The sequence below is a fragment of the Girardinichthys multiradiatus genome, chromosome 17 (genome assembly GCF_021462225.1).
Source record: "Girardinichthys multiradiatus isolate DD_20200921_A chromosome 17, DD_fGirMul_XY1, whole genome shotgun sequence".
Classification (NCBI taxonomy): Eukaryota; Metazoa; Chordata; class Actinopteri; order Cyprinodontiformes; family Goodeidae; genus Girardinichthys; species Girardinichthys multiradiatus.
The window spans coordinates 6600529-6619019 of NC_061809.1; the positions used below are offsets into that span (position 1 = coordinate 6600529).

The 18491-nt window shown below is 40.2% G+C and overlaps 1 protein-coding gene across 4 annotated transcripts in view; it reads right to left on the bottom strand.

The window, feature by feature from the left end:
• The window catches only part of tmtc1 (transmembrane O-mannosyltransferase targeting cadherins 1), a 235338-nt gene that overhangs the window by 62561 nt on the left and 154286 nt on the right, over nt 1-18491 (bottom strand). For 3 of the 4 annotated variants that reach the window (XM_047390473.1, XM_047390475.1, XM_047390476.1), the window contains exons 9-10: nt 16749-16916; nt 923-1036 (exon numbers count right to left, since the gene is read on the bottom strand). In XM_047390473.1, the coding sequence (XP_047246429.1) occupies nt 923-1036; nt 16749-16916 (282 nt within the window). The remainder of the gene's footprint in view (nt 1-922; nt 1037-16748; nt 16917-18491) is intronic. The other variant, XM_047390474.1, reaches the window with a different exon arrangement.

The window sequence follows — 18491 nt, forward strand, 5'->3', positions numbered from 1 at the left end:
TCACTATGCGCTTGGGCCTGCCAAGTCTCTCCGGCTTTCTCCTCCCCCAGCGGATCCAGCTCACCACCAGGTGGCGATCAGTGGACAGCTCAGCCCCTCTCTTCACCCGAGTGTCCAAAACATGCGGCCGAAGGTCTGATGATACGACAACAAAGTCGATCATGGACCATGCTAAGGAGTTGTCCAATCACAGCATTTAGTAGTTCAATTCCCAGCTTCAATAGGTAAAGGACTGTTAAAGCAAACGCTACCCCACATTAACTAGATATACTCATTGGTATATGAGGGTGCATGGAAGGGAATTCTGGTCAGTGCTTAGCCTCTACCTAATTACAGTGTTCAAGGACACATGTTCTGTTTTTAATATAAACTAGGGATCCTAAATGTATCATTTAAAACATTTAATAAGCTTTAAATAGTGTCTCTAATGTGTTGTATGTATGTACCACCACACGATATTTTGAAAGCCAACACCAAAAAAATTAATTAAAAAGGTGCCATCAAGCCAATGCTCATTAGCCTCACTGTAAGGGCTATTGTTTTTAAATTGCGAATCTGGATCGATGTTTGCATATTATTATGGCAAAACGTTCAGAACTGTGGGCCTGGGGCCAGCTCAACACACAAGCTGTGGTATAAATATGGAATCACTACTCTTAGAAGATATTTAAGCTGTTGTTTCGCAATTTTGATAAAATAAATGATCACAAATTTGGCATGAAGCTTTTTGTTGTGTATTAGTTAAAATCTCTGCCCGTCCCTGAAAATCTTTAGAAATTTTGAAATAACCTGAAACAGATATTATTCCGGTTTGTTGATACATTAAGTCTAAATTGCCAAGCAACTGAAACTCAATTCATGCAGAATGGTCTCCGTTTTAACTTGGGGGAATAATACAGCTCTGATTTACGTAGAGTCCCACCTCAGGGCATTGTTGTAATGATAAATAGCCTCTTGGTGCCTAGCTCTGTCTTTCAGAAAGTTGGCATAGTTGTAATGGACCTTGGCATTGTGAGGCAGAGTCTTGATGCCGGAGCTGAAATGACAGAAAAAAAAGAGCGATTTGTGATAAGAAAACCCCTTCAAAGGAGGAAAACCCCTTCAAAGGACAAGTGACATTCCATGTCTGAAAGCTTTCTATTGGAGTTTGAAATGGTTATGAATAAATATGCATTACACAGCGGTGATTCCGTTGATCCCACTTTAATTTTTAAAGAAAAAAAAACCAAACAGCTACTTATTAAAGGATATCAGAGATTCTTTAAATCTAAAATAAAAAAAACACAAGTTTCAATTTGAGGAAACTATTAAAAACCCCACCAAGCAGCACAAAAATCCCTCATCACAGGCATGCTTTTATTTTGAAAGCAGGTCCATAAACGTGAATGGCTCTTAGAACTCCGGCAAACTAAAGTATTCTCTCTGTTAGAGTCAAGAGGATAAAGTAAACTACCCTGACTAACAGCGCCATCTAACACCAAATTCACAATGCTCCTGACTTTTTTAGCAACAACATGACAGAAGTTAACCTCCACAATGTATGTATGTATGTATGTATATATATATATACAGTAGAGACCGAAAGTTTGGACACACCTTCTCATTCAAAGAGTTTTCTTTATTTTCATGACTATGAATATTGTAGCTTCACACTGAAAGCATCAAAAGTATGAATTAACACATGTGGAATATATACTGAACAAAAAAGTGTGAAACAACTGAAAATATGTCTTATATTCTAGGTTCTTCAAAGTAGCCACCTTTTGGTTTGATTACTGCTCCGCACACTCTTGGCATTCTGTTGATGAGCTTCAAGAGGTAGTCACTTGAAATGGTTTTCCAACAGTCTTGAAGGAGTTCCCAGAGATGCTTAGCAATTGTTGGCCCTTTTGCCTTCACTCTGCGGTCCAGCTCACCCCAAACATCCCGATTAGGTTCAGGTCTAGTGACTGTGGAGGCCAGGTCATCTGGCGCAGCACCCCATCACTCTCCTTCTTGGTCAAATAGCCTTTACACAGCCTGGAGGTGTGTTTGGGGTCATTGTCCTGTTGAAAAATAAATGATGGTCCAACTAAACGCAAACCGGATGGAATAGCAGGCCGCTACAAGATGCTGTGGTAGCCATGCTGGTTCAGCATGCCTTCAATTTGAATAAATCCCCAACAGTGTCACCAGCAAAGCACCCCCACACCATCACACCTCCTCCTCAATGCTTCATGGTGGGAACCAGGCATGTAGATTCCATCCGTTCACCTCTTCTGCGCCGCACAAAGACACGGTGGTTGGAACCAAAGATCTCAAACTTGGACTCATCAGATCAAAGCACAGATTTCCACTGGTCTAATGTCCATTTCTTGTGTTCCTTAGCCCAAACAAGTCTCTTCTGCTTGTTGCCTGTCCTCAGCAGTGGTTTTCTAGCAGCTATTTTACCATGAAGGCCTGATTCACACAGTCTCCTCTTAACAGTTGTTCTAGAGATGTGTCTGCTGCTAGAACTCTGTGTGGCATTGACCTGTTCTCTAATATGAGCTGCTGTTAATCTGCGATTTCTGAGGCTGGTGACTCGGATGAACTTATCGTCCGCAGAGGTGACTCTTGGTCTTCCTGTCCTGGGGCGGTCCTCATGTGAGCCAGTTTCTTTGTAGCGCTTTATGGTTTTTGCGACTGCACTTGGGGACACTTTCAAAGTTTTCCCAATTGTTCAGACTGACTGACCTTCATTTCTTAAAATAATGATGGCCACTCGTGTTTCTTTACTTAGCTGCTTTTTTCTTGCCATAATACAAATTCTAAGAGTCTATTCAGTAGGACTATCAGCTGTGTACTGTATCCACCTCCTGCACAACACAACTGATGGTCCCAACCCCATTTAGAAGGCTTGAAATCCCACTTATTAAACCTGACAGGGCACACCTGTGAAGTGAAAACCATTTCAGGTGACTACCTCTTGAATCTCATCAACAGAATGCCAAGAGTGTGCGGAGCAGTAACCAAACCAAAAGGTGGCTACTTTGAAGAACCTAGAATATAAGACATATTTTCAGTTGTTTCACACTTTTTTGTTCAGTATATAATTCCACATGTGTTAATTCATACATTTGATGCTTTCAGTGTGAAGCTACAATATTCATAGTCATGAAAATAAAGAAAACTCTCTGAATGAAAAGGTGTGTCCAAACCTCTGGTCTGTACTGTATATATATATATATATATATATATATATATATATATATATATATATATATATATATATATATATATACTGAGGAGTTGTTGACATGGAAGTACCGTGGCTTTACTTATTTTAAGAAAAATAAAAGAAACCAAACGGTGACGGGTGACAGGTAAGGATAAAGCACAACACAGACAAAAAATAGATTTCTTTAAAGTCTTTATGTTTAGATTGTAATTACATGTCAAACCACTAGTGCATGCAATGCAGTTTTGTAAGAATTTAGACTAGGAATACCTCTCGTGCATCACATTTCATATTTTATCGATATATTTGGGTAAATCTGATTAAATCTCCGTAGGGTAGTCAAAATAATTAGAACTTCAACAGCAAAACCTGAAATAACCTTTTACCTAATTGGATAATAAAAACACAGTTAAAATGAGGCATTAACTTTGCAAATTAAGCAAAATTATAAAGAATCCTTCAAACTGCGTAACAGTACTGAGAACCAAAGGTGGTCCAGAAAAAGCATAGATGGATTAAAACTATAATCATGGGTAGTCGTGTAACTGGAAAAAATATTAATAGATTACTTAATATTGATAGATTAGATAAAAACTAGTAGCAGCTCCATATGTAACACAAGGCTATTTATTTTGTTTAATAAAAGAACAAGTTCTAGACCTGTTTTATAGGAAAGGTCCTCCAACAGCACAGAAGGTGGGCATGATACCATTAATGCAGTTTACAGAGAATGGTCTGAAAAAGAGAAAATATCCAGTGAGCGCCAGCTCTGTGGGTGAAAATGCCTTGTTGAGGTCAGAAGAGAATGGCCAGACTGGTTCGAGCTGATAGAAAGGCAACAGTAACTCAAATAACCACTTGTTACAACCAAAGCATGCAAAAGAGCATCTCTGAATGCACAACACGTCGAACCTTGAGGCGGATGGGCTACAGCAGCAGAACACCACACCGGGTGCCACTCCTGCCAGCTAAGAACAGGAAACTGAGGGTACAATTCGCACAGGCTCACCAGGATTGGACAATAGAAGACTGGAAAAACGTTGCCTGGTCTGATGAGTCTTGATTTCTGCTGCGAAATTCAGATGGTAGGGTCAGCATTTGGCATCAACAACATGAAAGCATGGATCCATCCATATTTTATTGGAATTTTATGTGAAAACCAACACAAAGTGGTATACAATTGTGCAGCAGAAGGAAAATTCTGCAAGAAAACATTTTTTACAAATAAATAACTGAAAAGTGCGGTGTGCAAAAGAATTCAGCCCCCTTTACTCTGAGTGAACCCAATCGCCTTCAGAAGTTGTCTGATGATTGCTAATGACTAAATAGAGTCCACCTTTGTGTAATCTAATCTCAGTACAAAAACAGCTGCTCTGTGACGGCCTCAGAGATTGGTTAAGAGAATATTGGGGAGCAAACAAGATTATGAGGTCCAAGGAACACACGAGACAGGTCAGGGATAAAGTTGTGGAGAAGCTTAAAGCAGGATTAGGCTTTAAAAAGATTTCCCAAGCTTTGAACAACTTACAGAGCTCAATCCATCATTCGGAAATGGAAAAAGTATGGCACAACTGTAAACCTACCAAGACAAGGCCGTCCATCTAATCTTACGAGCCGAACAAGAAGAGCACTGATCATAGATGCAGCCAAGAGGCCCATGGTGAATCTGGATGAACTGCAGAGATCAACAGCTCTGCAATGCACATATGTGGTCTTTATGGAAGAGTGACAGCCATTGTTAAAAGAAAACCATAAGAAGTCCTGTTTGCAGTTTGCCAGAAACCATGTTGGGGACACAGCAAACATGGGGAAGAAGTTGGTTTGGTATGACGAAATCCGAAATTTTACTTTTCGGCCAACTCTGAACACACCATCCCCACTGTCAAATATGTTGATGGCAGCATCATGCTCTGGGGGTTCTTCTCTTCAGCAGGGACAGGGAAGGTGGTCAGAGTTGATAGGACCAAATACAGGGAGACTGGGGTGGAGGTTCACCTTCGAGCAGGACAACGACTCTCAATATAAAGCCAGGGCTACAATGGAATGGTTTAAAACAAAACATATTGATGTGTTAGAATGGCCCAGTCAAAGTCCAGACCCGAACCAAGTCGAGAATCTGTGGAAAGATCTGAAAACGTTGGTGACATACTGTAACCCCAGATTCTATGATTATAGGGGCAGCCCTGTAAGCTATCGCTAGTGGGTTTATCCCCACGTGCCCAGCGCAGCACTGAAACCTTGGGTAAGCTTTTTCTTCAGCCATTTAGGACACAGTGAGGCCTGGAGCTGATACTCATAGAATCTGGGCTTACAATTACGTAACCAACGTTCTATTTGTATAAGCTTCACCCTGTAAGCTATAGCTAGTGGGTTAAAGGCGAAGAAAGATATTCTATGCCTCTCTGGGTCCATCCAGACCACATCTGAAGCATCTGCTCGCATATAATAAACCAATTTCAGCCTTCTGAATGCGTATTGTGGCTTGTATGCTGAACCAGTGCTAAATCCCACTGAGAGACCACTTAAAGACCACTTAAAGACCGTTCTGTCACCAAATTCCTTATGACAGGTGAGACCCAGACTCTAAAGGCGCTGCCGTTCAGCGGCCAGACCCAGCCACGCTGACCTATCTCTGGGATACTTCTGATCACCCCTCCTGGCTGGAGGAATGCATCCTCCCTCCATGGCAGCTGTTACAGAGCTGGCATTGCGCATTCTCCCGTGTGGCAAACAAATCCACTGCTTCTCTCCCAAATCTGTTCAAGACAGGAAAAATCAGCTTGGGATGCAGACTCCAGTCCACGTGATAAGGACCACCTCTGGACATGACGTCCGCTCTCTGTTCAGGACGCTGGGGATGTACACTTCTCTGATGGAGAGCAGGTTTATGTGTGCCCAACACAGCAGTTGTCTGGCAATGTTTAGCAGCTAAGCTGAACATACACCTCCCTGGGGATTTATGTACGCTGCTGCCACTCTGTTGACAGTGTGGATCAAAACATGCTGACAACAGAGGAGAAAATGCTGAGTCACTTTCCATACTGTGAGAAGCTCCAACACCTTTATGTGGAGACACATGTGGTCTGGCCAATGTGCCAGGGAAATAAACGTTTAAGCGCCATTTCCCAGGTGTAGTGAACCGCTACGCTCGGGGGCAATCTCTGGAGAGATAGAGGCTCGCGGGCGGGTTTACTTTTCCTCCACACTGGCCATTCCCGGAAGAACTTTAAAGCTGGAAATCTGTCTGATACAAGACCAGAAGATTCATGTCCCAATCGAAGACCGTTAGATGCAAACCATGCCAAGGGGAAAACTCACAGAGGTTTTGTTTCCAAGGAGACAAAGTTCCCCTTGTTTTTCAGTCGACTGCAATGGTTTGTCATATTTTCCCAGTTTTGGGTGGATGAGGAGTTTACCGTTGATCACGGACCCGTGACACTCTGGTTACCCCCCCCTTTTTTTTCTTCAAACCTATGACCCAATCTCAAGCCGGTGAAGAAATCAAAGTCAAAGTAATTTCGTTCGTTTTGTATTAAATCGGATAGGTGTATTTAGAGGTCTGGGCAGGGTGAGGCAGTTAATGTGATTTAGGATCACCATTAGTTAATCTAAGGTATTAATGTGTTGCATGCAATATTGATTGAAGTGTTTTATGCTGAACTGTTTAAATTACTGTCTGAATACTGTGGAAGTGCTACGAGCCGTTGCACTCAAGTTGGATGCGTTCGTCCTGCTGATTGCCAATCAGCCAGGAGTTAAAGCTGAACTTTGCAGTTTTTCATTCAAAACAGATCGCAGTCTGGACCTCGTGGCCTGGTCACTCCATTGTTCGCTTCATCATTATTTTACCCTTGGGGTACTTCCACCAAGCTCCCACCTTAGAGTATTATGACCTTTTGTTCAAGACTTGGGCACCGAGCTGCTAGTAGCTAAGGCACTACCGTTCTACCAGCTGATAACCGCGGTCTAGGCACACACACGGACAAAGGCTTCACAGCGTAGTGATTTTTGATCATTGTGATGGAAATTCTTGCAGTAAGCATTCCACAGTGTATGACCTTTGGTTTACCTCACTCCAGTGAAAATCTGTGTTAGAGGAGGAAGCTGTAAAAGCCATTATCAGAAGTTTAATGGTTAAGGGCATTTGTTAGGGTGATGCCTCAGGGAGAGTAGATGGTTGTTCCTAGGTAACCTAGTCACCTCTGAACCCGAGAAGGGTCTGGGGTCGTAAAACACACACTCTTTGAAGTTGAGATAACACTGTCATGTTCTGGTATAAATACTGTGTGTAAATGTTGATCGGGGCTCTGTTTCACTGACTAACCTCAGTGTCAGGGTCTTCAAACGCTGAATGCCTTTGAATAAAACTTGAGACAAAGTCCGGATTTTCTCTTGTTATGAGTCAACTTCTACCCACTTTGATAAGAAAATTCCACAACAATTTTAGCGTCACGAACAGGATCTAACGTGCCAGAGGAGACCGCAAGATGGGACACGGACGCCTGGCCAGCCTGAGAGTTGTTCTCAGTCCACTTCCATTTTACGGAGGGGAGTCCTCATGTCCGCCTGCGGCTTCTGGACGATTAGATCCGAACTATTTGTCTTCAAATATATCTGGGTGAGAAGTTGCTCTGTAGGATATAATGTATATTATTATTTTTATTACACATTAACCATCATCTCCTAACTAATTAATTAGGTTCCAGAGTTGCGAGAGGGAGGACATCAGATGAGGGCCCAGTTACCCTGCAAAAGAAATGGCAGGGAGGTTCTCATTGGTAACAATGGGATAAAGCAAAACACAGGGTTTTGCGGGTGGTTTTTAGCAATTTTCTACACCTCTGAACGCTGCTGAACAGGTAAAAAAAAATGGTTCCGGAACCTTGAGGCATCAGGGGTGTCTCCTTCTTCATTCTCTGGTTTATAAAATAATGAAAGGAAAAAGTGGGGATGATTGTGTTAAATGTGCTTTAATTTGGAAGATAAGTTTGGTTTTTCACAGCGTGGAAGTTTGAGTGTAAATAAGTTAAATAGTTTAAAAAGTTTCAAGTAAAACAGTTGATGGAAAAATAAAAAATAAACATAAGAAAAGATTAAAAAGCACAGAGTGGATCAATTAAGGGGTTAAAGAGTTAAAACTTTCCTGAAGGAAGTTTTGTTTGTCTTAAATATTGCGATCAGTCGGAAAAGAAGGTAAAAGTGAAAAGGGACATTAGAGATGCGAAAAGAAAGTTGTTTTAGAAAGGAGTATAATGCATGTTGTGGAAGGAAGTGACAGGCAGGGGGACAACTGACTGACTGACTGATAATATTTCTTTGTACAAAATCTGAACCTATACTAAACTTTTCTTCTGCCTCTCTCACACACAAATACACACATATATGGGATTTGAGTTCAACATCTGCGTTTTTGAGTCTGGATTTTAGAAACCTGCCCTTCTCTATGGCTACTACACCAGAGACGCTTCTCCAGCACGGCCTGAAAGAGAGAGATCTGCCTTCCTGCATGTTGAAAATCGCAGTGTGACTTTCTACAAGAAAAAAAAAAAAACTCAGAAGAAGTCTGGACCCACTGAGATGGACAAAGATCCATGCTGTTTGCAAGAGCCAGAAGAGCGATACACTGGATTTATATTGAAAGCATCTTGTGCGGGCAGAAGAGAAACCGGAGCAAAGTTTCTTCTTTCTCCCTCCTGGAGAAGTTAAAGTGGACAAAGAATGAGTGAATGTCTCACCAACAGACCGGGGAAGGGCCTGGTTGTTTTTTGGACTGATAGAGGACTGTGTGCCATGACAGTCTGACTCTGGAGCGATTTAGAAACTGATGGGGGTAACGTACAAACACACACACATTTGCATAAATCCTTTCCTATTTTCTGCAATGAAGAACGCTTATTAACCGCTGCTCATGTGACGCTTGCTTGACGTGGACAGATATAGCGGGTTAAAATATTATTTTAGGGTTAGAAAAGTATCTTTAAAAGGGTGATAACTTAACTCATTTGATACTTTCCGGTTAATTCTTTCAGAGAAGCAAGTTCTCTTTCGTCGTGGAATATTCAGGGTCAATTATTATAGTTATTAAAAGTTATGAAAATGCAGAGGAAGTTACAACATCTCCAAAACTCAGCAGTAACCATGTGTTTCTATGTTATTCTCAGGACAGATCTCATGAAGGAGCATTTTTAAAACCCAGCGAATGCGTAAAACCTGATGGGTTTCTCCTTCAGGTATTATTTTCTGTTGTCAGATTTTGTATTCCATAAATCTAATGGGTAGAGACCTCATTAAAACAGGCTTAGTTCTACTGCAGATGGTCTTCATACAGTCTCTGACACAGTACTTAAAGTTTGGTGCAGTTTTTGTCCGCAAGTGTTAACTGACGCTTATGGAAAGTACAAATTCATTGTTTTTCACAGCAGCTGCTGGGAAGAGGTTATATTAGGTTTTTCTTCCCTCTTCTGATTCATGCAGCGTGTTGATTTACACTGTACCTTATATCAGGTCCTGACAAAAAACTATGAAAGGTTTGGTTCTGCAGGTTCTTTTTTCTCCCTTTGGAGAAGGAAAGGACACCTGATCAGTTCTGTGTTGCATAGAAATATTAAAACACTTGTTGTTTTCTAAGATATCACCAGCTAAAAACTTTTAAAACTTTTGAGAGTAATTGGTTTTGTTAAACACATTTTCCTTGGTAAAACAAACCTTTAAAATGAGTATGAAAAATTTGGTTATTTAGAAAGAATCTGATTGGACAGTGGTACCACACAAAAATTAAACTAATCTCATGCTTCCTAAAAGACTCTGCATGAAAAGACCTTCAGAACTGTGGAGTTATTTTCCACCACAGTAACAAGTTTTTTTAAGCATGCTTTTTCTTTATTTTAAAACAGATCTGTTTTTTTTGTTTTTTAGCATAATGTTTGTCTGAAGCTTCTTATGAACTGGGTTAGAAGCAAATATGATCTGAGGTAAATTAGGAGCTGTGAACTAATAATTTTAAATCTGATTATGGTCCAAGCAGAAACAATATATTTAGCCAATCCTTCAATCTCTGCAGAAAGTTAACACCATTGTTCAATGCAGTAGTACTCAACTTGTGGTTCCTGGACTCCTGAAGCCTGTAAGCCATAGATTTTGGGTCCATAAAATTATAATACTTAATTAAAGGTAGGCTGATTACTTATTAAAATAGATCTAAGCCAATGATGAGTTCCAGTCATTTGGTGGCTTTGAAATGCAATAATACTCAAAAACGTCTACTCTGGGGAACACAGATTGGGGTTGAAGAGTTTAGTTTTGGAACCAAGGTTAGGATTTTTGTAACAGAATCAAGACAAGTAAAATCCTTCATTTTAGGAAAAGAAAAGAAATAAAGGCCCTCTTAACAGTAAGAGGATGGTCGGCTCAAACTCAAGTCTCCTTGTTTGATTTCTTAGGGTTTAAAGATTAAAGGAATACATATGAGTACAAAGATACACAAGGTGATTTCAGATTACTAAGAGATAAAATATTAGAACATTTATCAGCATTTGGATTGTAAAAGAGGGGTTCTAGTACTAAGTTCTCCCCAACTCTCAAAATTTAAATAGCCCAAATTAAAGAAAATGAGAAAAAGTCCAGTTTGGAGACAAGCTTCTTATCTTAATTTATGATTAAGTCAAACACTGCAGTTTTGTTTAGTTTGACTTTTCTAATTTCCCCTCGGGGATCAATAAAGTATCTTTGAATTTGAATTGAATTAAATTAAAAATACTTCTTTGCATTTAACTTGAAATTCTGCAATACAGCTGCGATCAAATTGAGACAAACAAAAAGAGAACTATAACAATAACTCTCAGGATTGTAGTTATTATTATTACAGAGTTACAGTACAAAGAATTAGTAAAGGGTTTCAGCATCAGTGAATTTGGATTCATATAAGAGAAAACTGTTGCTGTGCTTCTAAATACTTTGAGATTTTTTGGAATATGTGCACTCATTTTTTTTAAAGTAAGGAATATATTTTTGATAAAGAATCAGAGTTATGATTTCATACTTGGTGGGAATTATTTATGAGATTCAATTTGTAGGGTTTATGCATCTGAATTACATTAGATGTCCATTAATCTAATACTCATCTTCATACAAGACAAATCAGGATGATATGTGACTAATTTCTAAGTGAGACATTGATGAACTGAATGACTAAAGTTTGTGTTTAGTTGTTAATGGAACTGAATTGCAGTTAAAAACATCTGGATTTTCTTTATGTTGCTTTTGTTAAATTCATAGTGACACATAGTTATGTCAGAATTCATTTCTTTGGTTCTAGGTTATGTGATCTTGGTTACTAAAACATTTTTGTACAAACTTTTTGCTGGATTGTCGCATGGGTTGGACCCTGCGTCAGAAGAGGGGAATGTCAGAATAAAGTAACATGGGGTTCCAAAAGTTTTAGCACTCATGGGAAAAAGGGTAGCTCATACCTCCAGTGAGGACTTAGTGACAATGCGAGAGAGACGTTGTACTTTGTTTATATAAATGGTGCATAGCTTCCTAAGACCACATTCTGAAAACCTCTCTGAAATTATGGTGTTGATTTTTTGTGAAATTTTATATCTCCACAGATTAGACCATTTTTGAAATTCTTTGTGGGTATTCTGAAACTATGAAATGTTGACCTGTAATCAGACCTTCCTCAAACATCATGTCACATTTTTGATATTCAGAATATTTAGCTGATGGTCATTGCTAGTATATAAGGTGAAGTCAGAAGATCAATTCTTTGGATTTTGTTGGATGTTTTGATGAAGTTCATGTAGTTAAGCACTTAGGTTTGAGAATGGGACTTTGAATTGAAAATTAGCCAAGTGTTGTGAAGGCTCTACCTATTGTTCTCACTTATATGAGATTGAGACAAAGGACACAGGCAAATCTCAGTCCTTTTGAAGTGCTGTGTGGCAGGTCTCCTAATTTGGACATGCGGATATTGCCAAGATAATTTTCTTCCACATCTTTGTGTGAAGATAGGATGTTGTTTTACTGTCAAAACCTGTCCACTGTGTTTTCTCAAGTTTCACAGACGGTGAAGGCTGCATTACCACATTACCAGAAACAGCCACTTCCACCCTCCAGTCCTTTATTCCTGGCGACTGGATTCTGCTCAGAGAATTTAGGAGAAAACACAGGAAGTCCAGGCGCTGGAATGGCCCATATCAGATCCTACTAGACACCCAGAAAAGCTGCAGGAAAGCTGCAGGAAAGCTCCAGCTCCTCCAGCTTCATCTGGCTTCCAGGACGCAAGTCATCTTCCAACTGGATCGTCCACGGCCTGAAAGTGTGAGGACAGCGGACCACCACAAGATAAAGAACTGTAAGCTGATCACTGGCGAGTGATTGAACAGGTGGTTGAAGAACACTGTTCTTACAAGGGCACAATAATCCCTTGGGCAGTGCAACGTTATTTCAGAATCTACTTAAGGCCATCGCATTGCCTGAAAGTTAGAAATCATAAGGTCATTTGCCTCACTGCACACACACCACAGTGAGAGATTCTTTCCTCCCATTTTGACAGCGAGACTGACTCTGAGGAGGATATCTCGGATGCTTTTATCTAACTTTTATGTTTATTGCTTGATATTTATCATTATGGTATTATTACAAATTTGAATGTGTTCATTTCCACCGTTGTTTAGTTGGACTATAGAAGCCTAACTTCCAGCAGGTTAGAGTTCCTGTTTCTAAATATATTTCTAGAGGAGCTTCCTACAACCGCCCACCTGTACCAGACTGGTAAAAGGGCAGCTTGAAGCCACTCAGGAGAGTCAGCAGGATTTTTTGTTTTTTAAGTTGTGTTTATAATTTGTTTTCTTTGAAAAAAAACTGTTTGCTTTCAGTACCAGAAGAAAGGACATTCCACTTCAAGGTCACGATGCAGTTAAATGGAAGATAGTCTGTTCTGATGCTAATGATTGGTATTGCAAATATTTTTTATAACTCTTGTGTTCATTTTGGGAAAGGTACAGCAAAGACAATGTGTGGTTAATCTGACTAATAATATTCATCAGCGGATTCGAAGAGAGATTCATCACTTTTCTGACTACTATGATCATACTGATAATGTTTGGTGGCAACTGATGCATCAAAACTGTGAGGAATTATACTGTAAGAAAAAGCAGAAATGTTAGTAAATTTTCTAGTGAGACTAATTTAACGTGTGCTTCTACAGGAACTCTTTATAGAATTTGGGGTATTAGAAATCCGATTAAAGATCCAGATATTTGTATTACACAGGAGGAACGTACACCTTATTTCCTTGGAAAGACGGAGGGTTATAAAACTATTATACCAGTTTCATGTGCCTTGACCCACATTAATACATCTAGACCTTGTCCTGTCAGGACTGATCCTTATACTATTTCAGAATCTTTGGCTCCAGATCCCTTTGTGTTACCTCTTAATCTTACAGCCTTACCGGATGGAGGTTAATTGTATGGCATGGCAGGTAAATTAACCAGGGTTCTTGTTACTTTTCCTAGTAGAGATGGGTTTTTGTGTCCTAAGAACATGGGTTGGATGTGTGGAAATAGATCATATCTGTATCTGCCTGCTACTTGGTCTGGAGTATGTTATCTAGCTCACTTACTACACATGGTCACAACTTATACTTCAATCAGCCTAAGCTATTAGAACGATGAGTTTGCAAACTAGAATGGCTTTGGATTATCTGTTAGCTGAGAGGGGTGATGGTTTTGAAGAATTTTCCTTTAGTTGTGATTATCTTGTAATCAGAAGAAAGGAGTGTGATGGAAATTCTTGCAGTAAGCATTCCACAGTGTATGACCTTTGGTTTACCTCACTCCAGTGAAAATCTGTGTTAGAGGAGGAAGCTGTAAAAGCCATTATCAGAAGTTTAATGGTTAAGGGCATTTGTTAGGGTGATGCCTCAGGGAGAGTAGATGGTTGTTCCTAGGTAACCTAGTCACCTCTGAACCCGAGAAGGGTCTGGGGTCGTAAAACACACACTCTTTGAAGTTGAGATAACACTGTCATGTTCTGGTATAAATACTGTGTGTAAATGTTGATCGGGGCTCTGTTTCACTGACTAACCTCAGTGTCAGGGTCTTCAAACGCTGAATGCCTTTGAATAAAACTTATTGAGACAAAGTCCGGATTTTCTCTTGTTATGAGTCAACTTCTACCCACTTTGATAAGAAAATTCCACAACATCATCTTTACAAGTTAATCCAAATTGTTGTGTTATTCTCATTTGTCCATAAACTGCTGGTTTGATCTTCATCTACCCTCCAACACATATTTAGGTTTTTTATAGAATAGTACAAGCTTAGTTAGGTGAACGTTGTTGGACAAGAATAGTTTTATTGTAAGAGGGACTAAGGGTTTAATAAATTTTCACACAGATAAAGAGGCAACGTTTGTGTTTATTTTGTGTAAGAGTAATTATTTGTGAAATGATTGATAACACAGCAACGTTTGGCATGGTTTTGGTTAATATTATTAATTACTGATGATAATTAACTAATAGTAATTGTAAAGTGCTGTGAGCCCAATAATCACACCACCAGAATGTATCTCTGATCTTTGTTCGTAAGAAATTATTTTTGGTTAGAATTATTCTTCTAAATTATAATTTTTATTTATAATGTTTTCAAATATTTATAATCAATAATCATAAATCTAACACATCTCTGAAGATGTCTCATATGAAGCAAACCCAGCAGAACAACCATGTGAGCCACTGACATCATTTCCAGTAAAAGCATAAGTGACAGAGCTGTCACTATACCGTGAGGTTAGACACAGAGGAGAAGCACTGATAGCGCGTCCGCTCTCGGCTGTGAGAGTCGGGGTCGTATGGTGACCCCCAGATAAACGATTATCCGGAATGGTGAAACAGATCTTTTATGCCAGTTTGTGGAAAACCCCAGGACTGTCAGATGTGCGGCCAGCGCCCTCATCTGCACCATCGCTTCCTCTCTGGACTGGGCCAGCAAAAGCAGGTCGTCCAGATAAAAAAGGATTCTCATCCCTGCCGAGCCCAGTGGCTGCAACGCCGTCTCCACACATTTAGAGAACGTGCATGGGGCGAGAGAGTAACCAAGCGGCAGACGGTTTTGAGATCACCTGATAAGTGAAACACATAAACTTGCGGTGTTTTGGGGTGATGGGGATGTTAAAATAAGTGTCCTTCAGATCTATGGAGGTGAACCAGTCGTTCTGGTGAACGTTCTCCATCACCTGTCTGACTGATCGATTTGTTGAACAGGCACAGATCGAGAATTGATCTCATTCCTCCTATTTCCTCTGGAACCAGAAAATATCGGGAATAAAACCCTGTGTTTTCCCCCATGTGAGAAACCCTGGAAATTATGTTTTTTTGTCTCCAAAATCCCTCTGAACAGTGGGAGATGTGACAGAAACTAGAGTGTGTAACCTCTGCTGATCAGTCTCTCCATCCACCTGTCCAGGGAACATACTGAGTAGTGGTCTGAGAGCGGGCGTGTATTTATCTGTCGTGCCGTGGTATTTATGGACATGAGCCAGGCCAGAGCCCCTACCACCGTTATGCAACTCTGACATGTAAACTCGGACAGGTAAACCGTTACCACAGGGAAACGGTGCCAGACCGGATCTCGGCAGGTGCTGGGAGCTGATAGCCCAGTTTCACCGTAATATATACGGACCAGGGTAGGGCCCACACAGCAGGTGGGCATGGACTAAAGGTTTCAGTGCTGCGCTGCGTGCAAAGGGATAAACCCACTAGCGATAGCTTGAAGGGGGAGGCCTATACGAAATAGAACTGTTGTTCTATTTCGCACAAACGCTCTCCATCTAATCTGCCCGAGCTTAAGCTGTTTTGCAAAGAAGAATGGGCAACAATTTCTGTAACTAGAGGTGCAAAGCTGGAAGAGACATACCCTAAAAGACTTGAAGCTGTAATTCCAGCAAAAGGTGGTTGCACAAGGTATTGTCAGGGGGACTGAATACTTTTTCACAATGCCCTTTTCAGTTTTTTACTTGTAAAACAAAAAATTAATCAAGAATAATTTTCGTTCCATTTCAAAATTGTATACCACTTTGTGTTGGTCTTCCACATAAAATTCCAATAAAACATATTTATGTTTGTGGTTGTAACGTGACAGTATGTGGAAAAGTTCAAGGACTATGAATACTTTTACAAGCCACTATATGTGTCTGAAATAATAAAGCCCTCTACCATGTAAAAAGTCACTTAAATTTGACATGTTCCTGCAGAAAGTTAGTTGTCCTCCTGCACAAATCACATCTCTGTCATTGAAGCTGTTTGCTCCCAGTTGCTTCCAGGTGCCCACCTGCATTAAAGTCAGAATTCTGAGAAAAAAGTCAGAATTCAGTCATGTTTGTATGACTGAACCATAGCTTGCTCATATTCCAGACTAAATATAGACTGCACAACTTTGGTGAATATTTTGTAATTGATCAATGTCAATACAGCAATACAAGCATTTTTGTGAGTGGGAACTGCAGCTATGATAAGTCACACACGAATGGAGATGCAAACACTCACCGAAAGAGGGCTTCCCTGGAGAGCCAGACGGTATTCTGTTGGACAGTTTTCCAGGAGAAGAGTAGGATCAGTAGCAGCATGCAGACACTAAGGAGTGTGGTGCCCCAACGGCCCGCCACTGAACAGAGCCGGCCCAGACCATGAGACACCAGGATACAATAACCCATACTGCAGGAGGAGAGAAGAGAGGAAACAAAGGAAGTCAGTGAAATTTTAGGGTAACGATATCAGTGTAACACAGATAGGTGCATTGAGAGTTATTAGTTATTTGCAATAGGAACTCTTAGACAGTAGAAATTATTAGAAATTGGTTTTATCTTATTAAGGTTCTTAATGTTTTAAAGGTAAAATGTGGAAACTAAACCTATTGGAAGTTATAATACTTAAAATGCAGTAACATTTGGAAGCAAAAAATATATTCAAGGTTTTAACATTGCAGGTTGTTTGACTAACATTTCCTAATTCGTACTAAAACCCATTTTCTTTCCTTCTGTTAGCACTGAGCAAGTCTTCTAACAAAGAGCCAGCATTTCAGTTTACTGGTCATCCAAATAAATGTAATATTTATTTGAAACAGTTGATAGAATAATGTTTATAGAATATAATTACGTTCTAGTCATATACAGTGCCTTGTGAAAGTATTCGGCCCCCTTGAACTTTTCAACCTCTTGCCACATTTCAGGCTTCAAACATAAAGATATAAAATAAAATTTTTTTGTGAAGAATCAACAGCAAGTGGGACACAATCGTGAAGTAGAATGAAATTTATCGAATGTGTCAAACTTGTTTAACAAATAAAAAACTGAAAAGTGGGGCGTGCAATATTATTCGGCCCCCTTGCGTTAATACTTTGTAGCGCCACCCTTTGCTGCAATTACAGCTGCAAGTCGCTTGGGGTATGTCTCTATCAGTTTTGCACATCGAGAGACTGAAATTCTTGCCCATTCTTCCTTGCAAAACAGCTGGAGCTCAGTGAGGTTGGATGGAGAACGTTTGTGAACAGCAGTCTTCAGTTCTTTCCACAGATTCTCGATTGGATTCAGGTCTGGACTTTGACTTGGCCATTCCCACACCTGGATACGTTTATTTGTGAACCACTCCATTGTAGATTTGGCTTTATGTTTTGGATCATTGTCTTGTTGGAAGATAAATCTCCGTCCCAGTCTCAGGTCTCTTGCAGACTCCAACAGGTTTTCTTCCAGAATGGTCCTGTATTTGGCCCCATCCATCTTCCCATCAATTTTGACCATCTTCCCTGTCCCTGCTGATGAAAAGCAGGCCCAAACCATGATGCTGCCACTACCATGTTTGACAGTGGGGATGGTATGGTCAGGGTGATGAGCTGTGTTGCTTTTACGCCAAACATATCATTTTGCATTGTGGCCAAACAGTTCGATTTTGGTTTCATCTGACCAGAGCACCTTCTTCCACATGTTTGGTGTCTCCCAGGTGGCTTGTGGCAAACTTTAAATGAGACTTTTTACGGATATCTTTGAGAAGGCATTCTTCTTGCCACTCTTCCATAAAGGCCACATTTATGCAGTGTATGACTGATTGTTGTCCTATGGACAGACTCTCCCACCTCAGCTGTAGATCTCTGCAGTTCATGCAGAGTGATCATGGGCATCTTGGCTGCATCTCTGATCAGTCTTCTCCTTGTTTGAGATGAATGTTTAGAGGGACGGCCGGGTCTTGGTAAATTTGCAGTGGTCTGATACTCCTTCCATTTCAATATGATTGCTT